This window comes from Hemiscyllium ocellatum, chromosome 34 (genome assembly GCF_020745735.1).
Source record: "Hemiscyllium ocellatum isolate sHemOce1 chromosome 34, sHemOce1.pat.X.cur, whole genome shotgun sequence".
Taxonomy (NCBI): domain Eukaryota; kingdom Metazoa; phylum Chordata; class Chondrichthyes; order Orectolobiformes; family Hemiscylliidae; genus Hemiscyllium; species Hemiscyllium ocellatum.
Genome location: NC_083434.1, coordinates 40,071,459 through 40,086,881, shown reverse-complemented (window position 1 = coordinate 40,086,881; position 15,423 = coordinate 40,071,459). Strand labels below are relative to the sequence as shown.

General features: G+C 45.4%; 1 protein-coding gene across 1 annotated transcript in view; it reads right to left on the bottom strand.

Annotated features, from left to right (window-relative positions):
* LOC132832339 (copine-4) overlaps window positions 1–15,423 on the bottom strand; it is a 321,120-nt gene that overhangs the window by 38,887 nt on the left and 266,810 nt on the right. Inside the window, exons 7-9 of the mRNA XM_060850268.1 lie at window positions 13,566–13,664; window positions 13,365–13,451; window positions 11,785–11,844 (exon numbers count right to left, since the gene is read on the bottom strand). Coding sequence (XP_060706251.1) covers window positions 11,785–11,844; window positions 13,365–13,451; window positions 13,566–13,664 — 246 coding nt within the window. The remainder of the gene's footprint in view (window positions 1–11,784; window positions 11,845–13,364; window positions 13,452–13,565; window positions 13,665–15,423) is intronic.

Here is a 15,423-nt window from a genome sequence, read left to right as displayed (position 1 = left end):
AATTCTTAATGCCCATCTGAAATAGCCAAGCCATTAGGGAAGAATGATAAGATTAGATTACGCTGACATATTAGATTAGATTACTTACAGTGTGGAAACAGGCCCTTCGGCCCAACAAGTCCACACCGACCTGCCAAAGCACAACCCACCCATACCCCGACATTTACCCCTTACCTAACACTACGGGCAATTTAGCATGGCCAATTCACCTGACCTGCACATCTTTGGACTGTGGGAGGAAACCCGGAGGAAACCCACGCAGACATGGGGAGAACGTGCAAACTCCACACAGTCAGTCGCCTGAGGCGGGAATTGAACCCGGGTCTCTGGCGCTGTGAGGCAGCAGTGCTAACCACTGTGCCACCGTGCCGCCCACCGACATTGACCTTGCCAGCAATACCCCCACCCAGTCATGGAGAAGTATACTGTCCTCAGAGAATGCCTTCTGAAGCAGAATCTCTGCTCCCTGCCCATGTGGAGGAAATGCTGTAGGAAGTGAGTATTAAAAATCGCGAACAAATATCCATTGGCCTCATGTTATAAAAGTGAGACCAGTGGAACAATTCAGTACAAATCTCTTCCCTTTGATTTGAGTTCCCTGGTTTAAATTGAAGTCAAAATTTACACTAGAGGTATTTAGAATTCCAACAGACATGCTCCCTGAATAATTTCCTTTTAGATTTTTCATTGGAAAGGTAACAATGATTATAATGTCCTGCTGGATAGTGTGTACACGTGTGTCTTGGTACATGTGCACATGTTTACTTATCTGCATATGTGTACATGTATGTGTTTTTTACAGAAGAGCACATGGGTGCCATGAACAGCAAGGTTTTAATTGCAGAAAGGTTGCAGAGCAGAGGAGGACATTCATCCTGTTGTTTCTGTACTAGCTCTCTACAAGAGCAGCTTCACTAGCCCCACTGCTTTGCCCTTTCCGAGTGGTTTTTAAACACAGAATAATACAGCACAAGAAAAGGCCCTTCAGCCCTCCAAGCCTGTGCTGACACATTTTGCCCTTCCATACTAAAACTGTCTTCACTTACAGGATCCATGTCCTTCTATTCCCTTCCTATCCATGTATTAATCCAGGTGTCTCTTGAATGCTGTTATTGTGTCTCCTTCCACCACCTCCTCGGCAGCGTGTTCCAGGCACTCCCCACCCTTTGTGTGAAAAATGTGCCTCACACTTCTCTTTTAATCTTCCCCCCTCACACCTTGAACCTGTGTCCCTCAGTAACTGACACCTTCTCCCTGGGGAAAAAAAACCTCATACTTTCCACTCTGCATGCCATTCACAGTCTTATAAACTTCTATCAAGATGCCCCTCAACCTCCTGTATTCTAGTGAAAACAAACCCAGTCTATCCAACCTTTCCTCATAGCTAAAATCCCCCATATCAGGCAACATCCTGGTAAACATTTTATGTACCCTCTTCATCCTTTTGGTAGTGTGGTGTCCAGAACTGAACGCAGTATTCTGAGTGTGGCCTGACTAAAGTTCTATAAAATTGCAGCATAACTTGCCTATCCTTATACTCAATGCCCCTTCCAACGAAGGCAAGCATGCCATAGGCCTTTATAACTCCTGCGCTGCCACCTTCAGTGATCTGTGGACCTGCACACCCAGATCCCTCTGCTTATCAATACTCCTGAGGGTTCACTGTATAACTTCCACCTGTACTTAATGTTTTAAAATGCATCACCTCACATTCGTCCATTAATAGTTTTCTCTCAGGATAATGATCCAATGCTCCTATGAAAACCATAATTGAATCTGTTTCCATCACATTCTCTGGCACTCTATTCCAGATCCTAGTCACTCTAACAAATGCAAAATACAGCAGCTGCTGGAAATCTGAGACACTCACTGCATGAAACACTTTTCCTCACGCCAACTTAGGTTCTTTGGTCTTTTACATCAACCACGCATCTCCGATGATGAGAACAAATTTTTCCAATTCATTCTGTTCAAACTTATCATGGTTTTAAAGACAAAATAAAGAACTGCAGATATTATAAATCAGAAATCTCCACAGATGCTGCCAGACCTGCTGAGCTTTTCCAGCAATTTCTGTTTTTCTTTATGATTTGGAACACCTGTATCAAACCACTTGTCATATCTTCTCTTCTTCAAAAGAAAACAGCCCAACATCCCCCCCAGCTTTCCTCAGTAAATCCCTCACCACTGGAAACCTTGTCATGAATCCTTCTCTGCACCCTCTCTGAGGCTTCACTTGTTTCTTAAAGGTAAAAGGTCTTGTCTGAGGCTAAAGTCAAGAAGTGTGATGCTGGAAAAGCCCAGCAGGTCAGGCAGCCTCTGAAGAGCAGGAGAGTAGACATTTCAGGCATCAGGAATGTCGATTCTCCTGCTCCTCGGAGGCTGCCTGACCTGCTGTGCTTTACCAATACCACACTTTTCCACTCCGATCTCCAGCATCTGCAGTCCTCACTTTCTCCTTGCCTGAGGACCAGTGGCGACAGAGCAACAGCTAGACCCAACTCCGAACACTTTCATTTCCTGCCTGGTTCATTTCAGGTCTGTGCCCTGTTGCACTGCACATTTATAACAGCAGGTGGCTCACCTGGTATTCCCTTTCAGGGAAGTCAGCCTGAGAGGCTGCAGCATCTCCCTCCAAACCTATTAAGAGTCTCCATGATGCTCAGGTGGAGATCCTCAGGGAGAGCGCAGAGAGTGTTAAATTCAGTTAACAACCACAGCACTGCCGTAATTGTTAGTTAAACCGACATCACACTTCCCTTTCTCCCAAATATCAGGCAACCTCACTGTGTCTGCACCAAAGTCATTGGAGAATGAACAAAGTGTAAAGAGAGGAAGCAAAAGTGATACAAGTAAGAGATAAATTGAGGCAGATGCAATGCTTAATAAAATTAGTAGACAGACAGTGACGTTTCCCTGTGCATCTGTTTATTAATTTGTAATCCAATTCAGCAAGTCTGAATGATAGAAGCAAATTTAATTACAGATCTGTGCCTACATAATAATGCAACATAACAAACACTGGGCGAGATCTGAATGTTGGATTTGTGCAGAATCTCTGATCATTTCTGCATTTTAATGATAAACATATTAATCTGAGCAGTACAAGCAAACAGTTATTGTTTTTCATACTAGCAGACAAATTAGCATAAGGCCATTCGGCCTCTTGCATCTCCTCCATTTTATTACAGTGTGGCTGATTATTTCACGATCCCACCTACACCCAGTAACCTTTCACCCCTTTGTTTATGAAGAATCTATCTATCCCTGACTTTGAAATATTCAATTACTCTTCTTCCATCGCTTTTTGACCCGCGATTTCCAAAACCTCACAACTCAAAGAGAAAATAAGCCTGGTCCACCATTCAATGAGTCTATGACTGATCTGTGACTTAAATCCATATACCTGCCTTTCGCCCTTGTCTCCAAATACCTCTTTCTCACTGCTGACCCAGATCACCGAACCTCCTGCTTACCATAGATCCATCCCTCTAACCACCTTGGTCACTGCCAACCTTCCCACTTTGTGGCACCATTGGCAAGATTGGGAAGGGAAGTAGGCATCCAGCCACCAGCTCTGTGTCATCCCCGAGGCGGCACATACTGATGAGGAAGCTTTCCTGAAGAAATACAAATAAATCTTGATGGGTACTGCGTTAATGGAATGTTACCATTTGTTGGGAGCGGAGATGAGTAGAGAAGTAGAGATGTTATGCTGTAGCTATGCGGAGCTTTGGTGAGACCACATCAGGAGTACAGAATATATTATTGGTGTCCTTATCTCAGAAAGGACATTGGAGGCTGTTCAGAGAAAGTTTACTGACATGGAATGGACTGTCGTCAGTGAGATTAGATTCAATTAGATTCCCTACAGCATGGAAACAGCATGGTCTCCTGTTCCTTTGATCCTATGAGTGGGAGGTAAGTTGTCAGGTAACATATATTTCAACAGGTATGTATTGTAAGAGGTTTATTATGTACCAATATAAGAATTTAGCAACATAAAGCATCTCAATTTGCAGAATATGGCACTTAATGTATTTTTTAATAGGGTTAAAGTTCCGACAGAGCTGAGCCACAGCTTTTACTTTGGTTTTATGGGGAAATCGTTTTCACTCAAATTTGCAAATTTTCAGGAAAGCAAATACAACTTTAAGTGAGGACATGCCTCTTCTATATACATGCGGGAGATCTCTTTGCAAACTTTTTGTATCCTCCTCACAGCTTACATTCTGAATTAGCTTTGTCTCATCACCAAACAAACATGTATTGTCTCTGTTTCTTTGTATAATCTTTTGTATGCAATTACAGAAGCCCCAATAGAATTGCAGAATTCCAACTATTAGTATCTGCCAACTTGAAAATGTCCCATTTATCCCTGCTGTCTGATGTTTGTGCATTGACCCAACCATGTTAATATTTCCCCTTCAACCTCCATGAGCCATTTTCCTGCATATTAATCTCTTGGTGCCTGAGTAAACACTCTTCTGAAATTGAAATATAGGACATATACTGGTCCCCCTTTATCTATCCTATAAGTTATATCCACAAAACTCCAATATATTTGTCAAACCAAATTTTCACTTCCGTAAAACCATGTTCACTTAGTCTCACTATGCTGTGCTTTCCTAAGTGAGTTGTTAAGATTTTAAGAACAGATTTCAGCACTTGTCCAATGATTAACATTAGGTTAGCAGCAAATTATTGCAGATGCTGGAATCTGAACTGAAAACAAAATGCTTGAGATCACAACGGGTCAGGCAGCATCTGGGGACAGACAGCAAGGTCGTGTTTCGAATCTAGATTACTCTTCATCAGAGCTGACGTGAAGTGTGGAGGGGATAGTATTTATGCAATGGTGTGAGAAGGGGGCTGGAGTGCTGGGAGAGAAAGGATGTGGATAGTTCAGATTAAAAGATCGAAATGTGAGAATGGCAGAACAATGGTGTGTCTAACTGCCAGATTGGAAAGGACAGTCAGTCCCACTGGGGTTGGGGGGAAGGGGGGGTGTAGAGAGGGAGACAGAGAATGGAACAAGTAAAGTTAAAAGAAAGGGAAGGAATGGGTTCATAATTTGAAGGTGCTGAACTCAACATTGAACCCAGAAGGTTATAAATCGATGTGAGGTTAATGTTAACTGGCTTGCAGTTCTCCGTCTTGGCTTTCTTGAAGCATCATGCTACATTTGTGAACTTCCAACCTGCCGGGACTTTCCAAAGCAGTTATAGAATATAGAACACTACAGCGCAGTAAGGCCCTTCAGCCCTCGATGTTGCGCTGACCTGTCATACCAATCTGAAGCCCATCTAACCCACACTGTTCCATGTACGTCCATACGCCTGTCCAATGACATCTTAAATGTACTTAAAGTTGGCGAATCTACTACCGTTGCAGGCAAAGCATTCCCTACCCTTACTACTCTCTGAGTAAAGAAACTACCTCTGACATCTGTCCTATATCTATCACCCCTCAATTTAAAGCTATGCCCCCTCGTGCTCGCCGTCACCATTCTTGGAAAAAGGCTCTCCCTGTCCACCCTATCTAACCCTCTAATTATCTTATATGTCTCTATTAAGACACTTCTCAACCTTCCTCTCTCCAATGAAAACAACCTCAAGTCTCTCAGCCTTTCCTTGTAAGACCTCCCCTCCACACCAGGCAACATCCTAGTAAATCTCCTCTGCACCCTTTGCAAAGCTTCCACATCCTTCTTATAATGCGGTGACCAGAACTGTACACAATACTCCAAGTGTGGCCGCACTAGAGTTTTGTACAGCTGCAGCATACAGTCAGTGGAGAATAACAGCCAGTGGATCCACTGTCTTAGAAAGCTAGGACACAGGCTATCCACTTGAAAGTTCCCTTCCAAACCTCACAGCATCCCGACTTGTTCCTTCTTAGGCATTGGGTCAAAATCCCCTTCATCCAAAGGACTGCAACAGTTCAGGAAGGCAGCTCATCACCACCTTCCCAAGGGCAATTAAGGACGGGCAATCATTACTGGCCTCAGCCAGCAGTACACTCATTAAATACATCCTGGATTGGATTTAAGTCATTTGAGTTTCTTTGACACTTTTCCCTTTTCTATATCAATGATCCTAATTTCCTCACTGCTGTCTAGGTTACCATCTACGTTTTGATATGCAACTTGTGTCTTCTACTTTAAAGACATACACAAAATATTTGTTCAATGTTTTTATTCCCTCATTAGCAATCATAATCCTTCCTGTCTCTGCTTCGAAGAAACATAGAAACATAGGAAATAGGTGAAGAATAGGCCATTCAGCCCTTTGAGTTGGCTCTGCTATTCATTCTGATCATGGCTAAGTCACCCAACTCAACAAACGTTTCTGGTTTTCCACCCACTTTCTTTGAGCCTTTTAGCCCCAAATGCTTTTTAAAGCACCAATATTGACACTAAATTTCCTCATCCCTGAGGCAATACCATATCCAAACCAGGAACTAAAGACCCTGAGTGGACGTTCCTCAAAAGGAGAGGGTTCAGAACAGATTTACCAGGAACGGAAGATTTGAGTTATAAAGGAAGACTGGATAGGGCGGGACCTTTTTCACTGGAGTGTTGGAGGTTGAGAGGAGACCTTAAAGAAATTGATAAGTTAATGAGAGGTCTGGATAGAGTTAATAGTAGTTGTCCTGGAATATGGGATTTCAAGACACCAGACACATTTTTAAGGCGAGAGGAGAGAGATTTTAAAAAAGACCTGAGGAGCAAACATTTTTACACAGAGGGTGGTTCAGGTATGGAATAAACTTCCTGAGGAAGTGGTGGATGTGGGTACAATTACAACACTTAAAAGACATTTGGATAAGCACACGAATAGGAAAGGTTTGGAGGGATATGGGCCAGGAGCAGGCAGGTGGGACTAGTTTAGTTTGGGATTATGTTCAGCATGGACTAGTTGGACCGAAGGGTCTGTTTTCATGCTATATGACTTAATGTGATTTCTGTGAATGATATAGATGTCCACCAGCGCTAACATACAGTGGCTGCAACACATCACCTTCCTTAGCAGCTTTATGGTGCTTTACTAAATATTTCACATTTTGAAAATATCACTCAACTGTTATCTGATGCACAATGTTATTTAATGCAATATTTATACCTCCCAGCTACTGGTTTCATTTACTATCTCCAGTTAGAGGGTGAAATCTTAAAACTTAACAATAAATCACCTGCCTGCTCCCTTATTTGATGGCTTTGGACATTAACCAGCTACTGGAAGCTTAAAAATGGGATAACACTATTTCCCCTCTGCAGTGAGTTCTCACCTGTACCAAATTCACAGTCACACTCAGTCCTGATTTGGAGATGCTGGTGTTGAACTGGGGTGTACAAAGTTAAAAAAAAAACATACTACACCAGGTTATAGTCCAAGAGGTTTAATTGGAAGCACTAGCTTTCGGAGCGACGCTCCTTCATCAGGTGGACAAGCTGGTGTGTGATTTTTAACTTTGGACCCTCAGTCCTCACTGTCCCCACTCTACACCATCACAAAACCTGCCTGCTTTTATAGAGTATTGGTGACTCACACCCAAGTTGCACATGCTCACTCAGCTTTCTGCTGCATCAATAAACACCTCCTCAAGTAACCATTTTCAACTGACTGAAACATTTGAAGCTAGAAGACAGTTTCTGTTGAATTAGTTTTGCAGTTGTTAGGTTTCTGATCAGAATGTGACTGTCTAGGCTAATTTAGCACTCAAGAGAAAAAACTTACCAGATTCCCAGGTCAGCACCCATTCCTTGTCTTTGTTCTCTCCACTCTGTGCTCCCATTCTCAAGATATAGGAAACACTGAATGTGGATTTGATTTGATGAAATGTGGTGACATTTGGAGGGACAGGAGGGTTTCAGTGGTACGCCGTGTTAATCGGGTTGCTAATGTGGGGTACATGGACTGTACCTTTAACATTGTACAAAGTCCCAAAATGTTTGGAGCGTTACAATTGGAACGGAGAATCAGACACTGAACTACATACAGTGACTGACAGCTTGGGCAGTCAGGTAGGTTTTGAAGGAGGGAAGTGGGATAGTACAGGTGGAGAGGTTTAAAGAGGGAATTCCAGATCTAGACAGTTGAAGGTACGGTCCCCAACTGTGAGAGGGCAGAAATCAGTTGATGTACAAGAGGCCAGAATAAGAGGAGGACAGACACCTTGGAAGGTGGTGGAGTTGGTGGGGGGAGGAACGGAGGAATTTAAAAATGTGGATGAGAAAGTTAAAATTAAGGTGTTGATCCTCTGGGACCCAGTGTGGGGTGGTGAGTACAGGGGAATGGGATTCACTGCAAGATTTTGACAATTGCAATCTTACAGGCAGAGCAGATTAGGAGCTACCAGAATGGCCAACACTGGTAGATTAGATTACTTACAGTGTGGAAACAGGCCCTTCGGCCCAACAAGTCCACACCGACCCGCCGAAGCACAACCCACCCATACTCCCACATTTGCCCCTTACCTAACACTACGGGCAATTTAGCATGGCCAATTCACCTGACCCGCACATCTTTGGACTGTGGGAGGAAACCGGAGCACCCGGAGGAAACCCACGCAGACACGGGGAGAACGTGCAAACTCCACACAGTCAGTCGCCTGAGGAATTGAACCCAGATCTCTGGCGCTGTGAGGCAGCAGTGCTAATCACTGTGCCACCGTGCCGTACAGGCACCGGTCTCTCAGTGCCCAACAAAACAAACCAGGAGCTTTCCAGACAATGGTTTACACGATCACCAGTGAGTGGGTTAAGGCAGTTTGATCCATGTGCATCACCACCCCTAACCCCACTCCCAAACCGAGGGAGGGTCCCAGGTTACTGGCTGAGAAGTGTAATCTCTCTCTCTATCCCTGATTGGCTCAGGGGAGAGAGGCTACCACTTCCAGAAGTACAGAGAAGTCAGCATTGTCCCAGAGGACCACAGAGTCTGATCTCTCATCCTCGAGCGTCGAAGGGTGATGGGTTTAACCAGAGAGTCATCCCAATTCAGGCAAGGAGAGAGACTTTTCAGTAAAACCTTTGACTAGGTTCCACATAGCAACTTATCAAGAAGGTAACATGCACATGGGATACGGGGTAATTTGATAGAATGGATTCAAAATTAGCTCAGTTGTAGGATACAGAGAATGACGACAGAATGTTGCTCCAGTGACTGGAAGCCAGTGTTCAGTGCTATGCAACAGCAATCTGCTTTGGCTCCCCTGTTATTTGTTCATTATATAAATGACCTAGATAAGTATGTTGGTAGGCCGAGGCTGGGTTGTAAGTTAGTGGAAGGCACAAAGATTGGTTAGTTGGTTCACAATGAGGTTGCGTATTGGCCTACAAGAAGGTATAAACAGGATAGTCAACCAGGCAAGAACTCAACCCTGAAAAGTGTGAGGTGATTCACTTTGGAAGGAGTTATTTGACAAGAAAGTATTCAATGAAAGGCATGACACTAGGAAATTCTGTGAAACAAAGGGACCTCGGCATGTTTGTCCACAGATCTCTGAATGCAAAAAGGCACGCTTGTAGGATGGTGAAAAAGGCATTTGGGACACTTGCCTTTATCAAAACATGATTTGGAGATGCCGGTATTGGATTGGGGTGGACAAAGTTAAAAATCACACAACACCAGGTTAGAGTCCAACAGGTTTATTTGGAAGCACTAGCTTTCAGAGGGCTGCTTCTTCATCGGGTAATGCTTCCAAATAAACCTGTTGGACTATAACCTGTTGTTGCGTGACTTTAACTTTATCAATTGTGACACAGATTACAAAAGCAGGGAAGTCATGTCAGAGCTGTATAGAACTTTGGTGAGGCCACATGGTGTGCAGTTCCACTCACCACATTCCAGGAAGGATGGAATAGCACTGGAGGGAGTGCAGAGGGCATTCACCAGGATGCTGCCTGGGACGGTCCTGAGGGAAGGTTGGATAGGATTGGGCTGTTTTCCTTGGAGCAGGGAAGACTGAGGAGTGATCCGATTGAGATGTACAAGATTGTGAGGGGTATGGACAAAGTGGATAAGGAGCAGCTATCCATTTTAGTTTAAGGGTGAGTTATGAGGGAACATGGGTTCAAGGTGAGGGGCAGGAGGTTTATGGGGGATGTGGGGAAAAGCTTCTTGACCAGAGGGTGGTGACAGTTTGGAATACTCTGCCTGGGAGAGTGGTGGGGGCGAGGTGCCTCATAACCTTTAGAAAGCACCTAGATGAGCACTAGTCACATCACAGTATTCAAGGCTCAAGTGCTGGGAAATGGAATTAGGTTGAGGGTCAGGTATAGGTCTCATCAGCTCTGTATGATTCTATGAGAGTGAGAAGATTGGACCTTCAAAGGACACTGTTGCTGGTGTGTAGACATGGTGACTAGACATGGTGTACAGACATGGTGTGTAGACATGGTGTGTAGACATGGTGTACAGACATGGTGTGTAGACATGGTGTGTAGACATGGTGTGCAGACATGGTGTGTAGACATGGTGTGCAGACATGGTGTACAGACATGGTGTGTAGACATGGTGTGCAGACATGGTGTACAGACATGGTGTGTAGACATGGTGTGCAGACATTGGTGTGCAGACATGGTGTACAGACATGGTGTGCAGACATGGTGTGCAGACATGGTGTGTAGACATGGTGTGCAGACATGGTGTGTAGACATGGTGTGCAGACATGGTGTGCAGACATGGTGCGTAGACATGGTGCGTAGACATGGTGCGTAGACATGGTGCGTAGACATGGTGTGCAGACATGGTGTGCAGACATGGTGTGTAGACATGGTGTGCAGAAATGCCAGTGTGGAGCCAGAGGGTGAGAGTCGTTTCTGGATGTGGTAGCGTGTGGGTTCAGTGAGACAGCAGCAACCTGGGCTAGAATGGAGCACTGAATGGCCACACAGCATCCCGATTGTAGTTCCGTTGGAGTTTTGTTTCTTTAAGTGTTCGTTCCTGCTCAGGGGGCCCTGAACAGCAGCATACCCCTGCTCCCCCCAGGCTCCCCTGACACCCTCCTCCCCCCCCCCCCCCCCCCCCCCCCCCCCCCCCCCCAAAACCCGTCAGTAACACTTGGGTCTCTGAGCGAAGAGGTGTTTTAGTGTGGGCTAGATTTGAAAAGAAAAGGTTACACAAGTAAGCAGTTAGAGACAAAAAAACTGTAAATGCTGGAATCCAAGGGAGACAGGCAGGAGGCTGGGGGAATACAGCAAGTCAGGCAGCGTCAGGAGGTGGAGAAGTCAATGTTCCCGGTGTAACCAGGTTCCTGAAGAAAGCTTACACTCGAAACGTTGACTTCTCCACCTCCTGACGCTGCCTGGCTTGCTGTGTTCTTCCAGCCTCCTGCCTGTCTATAGGAGTAGACTGTGTCAATTTTTCCCTGCCCTCATCAGTCAGCTGTCTCTGAGGGAGTCCTGCTCTGGGCTTCCTACTTGGAGCTCCCCAGTTGTTGCAGCCCTCTCTAATTAAGACCCTCGTGGTCTACACACCATGTCTGTACACCATGTCTAGTCACCATGTCTACACACCATCAACAGTGTCCTTTGAAGGTCCAATCTTCTCACTCTCATAGAATCATACAGAGCTGATGAGACCTATACCTGAGTTTGCAGCACCAGCAAGTGGAACAGTCTATATCCGCGACAGGGGAAGACCACTTGCTCCCTGCATAACCTCAACACCAACAGCTCCAATACTCAAAGCCATTAATAACCAGCTCGACAGTGACAGCAGCAAGGGCACAGAGCTGGATTTACAATCGGATTAAAACCTGTAACAAAGAGTCACTTACTGTAAACTGAATCTGACACCCGCCCATGATGTAATCCAGGAACGAGTGCATCTTGTGGATCTGCAGGTCAGGAAGAACGGCGATTATTGTCAGCAGCAGAATCAGAGCCTTCACTCAGATGCTGTCAATGATAACCACTACCATGTTAAAATACTTGAAGGCGTGTGGGAAACATGCTGGCCAAAGGCTCCTCAGACTGCACCTTCCAAACCCGTGACCACCACCAGATTTTATTGGAGCAGAAACCTAGAATACCCTGCCACAAGGTCTTATCATGTCACGTTTCTAGGACTCAGACTGAGTAAAGGTAGCGAGGATCATGCAGGTAAGGTGCGAAATAGAATTGAGTCAGAGATCAGATGTGATCTAGATGGATGGCAGAACAGGTTGGAGGCCTGGCCTCCCTATGAGGGAACATTGTGCAGGGTAGGTCAATACCCATTGGGCTTTGAAGGAATGAGATCCTGTTAAAATACGAAAGATCCAGAGGGGCCTTTGACACCAGGAAGGTGTTTCCTTTTCTGAGGGCATCTGGAACGAAGCAAAACTGTATGAAAATAAGAGGTCTCCCATTTCAGACAGAGCTGAGGAAAAATGTTTCCTCTGTGAGGGTCCGGCGTTTGAGGAATTCTCTCCCTCAGACAGCAGTGAAAGCTGAGAAATTGAATATTTACGGCTAAGAGGGAGAAGCAAGACAGCCAAGGGTCAGGGGGAGATTGGAATGTGGAGTTGAGGCCACATTCATATCAGCCACAGTCTTAACAAAATGGCAGAGGGGACTGAAAAGGGGGCTGAATGGCTGATCCCTAATTGCCTTGTGTTGCTGTGTGAGATTCACAGCAGTTAACGCTAATTGAAAAATGGCATTTGTCCATTCGCTATGTCTGAAAGCCAGTGACAGAGAAATCAGCACAATTCCTTTAGCCTTGTGGAGAAATTGCACATCTCAATTGTGAATCCCTGTCCCCCTGAGGTTTAGTTTGTTGGCAGGAGCAAGGTAGGGGTTAGTCAAAGCAGACACCAAGACCCAAACTCCCCAAAACACAAGGAGCAAACTGCCAACAACAGAGCTACCTCATGGGCAGGGCGGGAACTGGGGGGGTTGGGTAGATGACAGGGGCAGGAGTAAGAAATAGAAGGAAACCCATTGTTAGGCAGAATATTGAAAAAGCACATCTCAATATTCAAGGGTCATAAGAAATAGGAGAAAGAGTAGACCATTCAGTCCTTCAATACTGCTTCTCCTTCAGCTGCAACTTCACTTACATTATATAGCCCTCGACTCGCTTAGTGTCTAAAATCCTCATTGTTGAGTACAACCACTGAGCACCCACAGGTAAGGAATTCCAAACATTCACAACCCTGTGCATGAAGAGATTTCTCCTCAACTCAGACCCAAACACCAACTCCCTGCAGTGTGACTGTGAGCTCTACAGATCAAGTCTCTCCAACCATTTGTGGGGGGCAGTGAGAGACAGTCTGACACAATCTACTGAGCTGGGTCCTCTATCATCAGGGTTTATAATGCTTTAGGATTTCATATCTCCAGGCAGTCAGAAGCGAAAGTAGAGGAGTCTCACTTTACAGTGGTTGAGAATGACGATGCCAGAGTTCTTATAGTTTTTCTTCTTGACTTTGTATTTGTGGTTGATGCATTCCCATTGAACCTGCAAGGAGATAAAGTAAAGGGGACAACAGAGCTTATTGGGTTTTTCAGCTAACAGAGCTAATGCATTTCTATGGAATGATGAACGTTCAACTGGAGGATGTGCTTTCCTTACCTGTCTGCCATCCATTGCCCCACGCATTTCTACAAAGGTCGATGTAAATTCGCCAATAAAGTCGTGTTTGCCATTGGAGTCCCAATCCCAGACTATCAACTGAAAGGCAAGAATACAACAACTGAGCATCCACAGTATGTTCATGTATATTCGGGGACAGCCAATGTCTCAACACAAAAAACAGCTCATTCGCTTACAGCTCACCTGCACACATCAGAAAATAAAACTGAAAATTAATCTCACACTGACAAGACACCAAGTTGTACAGACAAGCCTGCAAATTAGGAGCAGGAACAGGCCATCATCCTTTTAGATTAGATTAGATTACTTACAGTGTAGAAACAGGCCCTTCGGCCCAACAAGTCCACACCGACCCGCCGAAGCGCAACCCACCCATACCCCTACATTTACCCCTTACCTAACACTACGGGCAATTTAGCATGGCCAATTCACCTGACCCGCACATCTTTGGACTGTGGGAGGAAACCGGAGCACCCGGAGGAAACCCACACAGACACGGGGAGAACGTGCAAACTCCCCATGTCTGCATTACCATTTAATACGACTGTTCTGATCACGGGCTGATCTCCGCCCACCCTCAGTAGAGTCTTTTGTTGGTCACAAATCTATCTATCTCCACCTTAGGAATAGTCCATGGCCCAACCTCCCCTATTCTCTGGGGAAGAGAGCTCCAAAACCTCATGACCCACTCTGAGAAGCAAATTTCTCGTCATCTTCTGCTTAAATTTGACGCCCTTTAAACAAAGTCTCTGAGTCCCAGCCTCTCCCACGAGGGAAACAACTTTTCAGAATCCAGCCTGTCAGGATCTTTTTGTTTCAAGAAGAGGGCGGCACGGTGGCACAGTGGTTAGCACTACTGCCTCACAGCGCCTGTAGACCCGGGTTCAATTCCCGACTCAGGCGACTGACTGTGTGGAGTTTGCACGTTCTCCCCGTGTCTGCGTGGGTTTCCTCCGGGTGCTCCGGTTTCCTCCCACAGCCCAAAGATGTGTGGGTCAGGTGAATTGGCCATGCTAAATTGCCCGTAGTGTTAGGCAAGGGATAATGTAGGGGTATGGGTGGGTTGCGCTTCGGCAGGTCGGTGTGGACTTGTTGGGCCGAAGGGCCTGTTTCCACACTGTAAGTAATCTAATCACCTCATTCTTCTAACCTCTGAGGGGACAGAGTTTCGGGTCGGGTCTCTAAGGAAGGATGTGCTGGTGTCGGTGTCCAGAGGAGGGTTACAGAATAATCTTGGGGATGAAGGACTTGTTATATGAGGAGCATTGAGGACTCTGGGTCTGTACTTGATACGAATTCCCTATTCCTCGGATGCTGCCTGACCTGCCAATGCTTTAGCCAGCAACATATTTTCAGCTGTGATCTCCAACATCTGCAGACCTCATTTTTTACCCTCTGTACTGGATAGAATGTAGAAGGATAAGGGGGGGGGGGATCTGATTGAAATTTACAGGACATTGAGAGGGCCGGTTGGAGTGGATGTGGAGATATTTTCACGAGCAGGTGAGACTACGATCCAAGGGCACAGCCTCAGAGTGAAGAGAGGACCCTTCCGAACTGAGATGAGGAAGAATTTCTTCAGCCGTTGGGTGGTGACTCTGTGGAGGCCAAATCATTGAGTGACTTTAAGAAGTTCTCGACATAAGATTCTTGATTATAGAGTCATAGAGATGTACAGCACAGAAACAGGCCCTTCGGTCCAACTCGTCCACGCCAACCAGATATCCTAACCCAATCTAGTCCCATTTACCAGCACTTGACCAATATCCCACTAAACCCTTTCTGTTCACATACCCATCCAGATACCTTTAACATGTGGCTAAGTAGAACTGGCAGT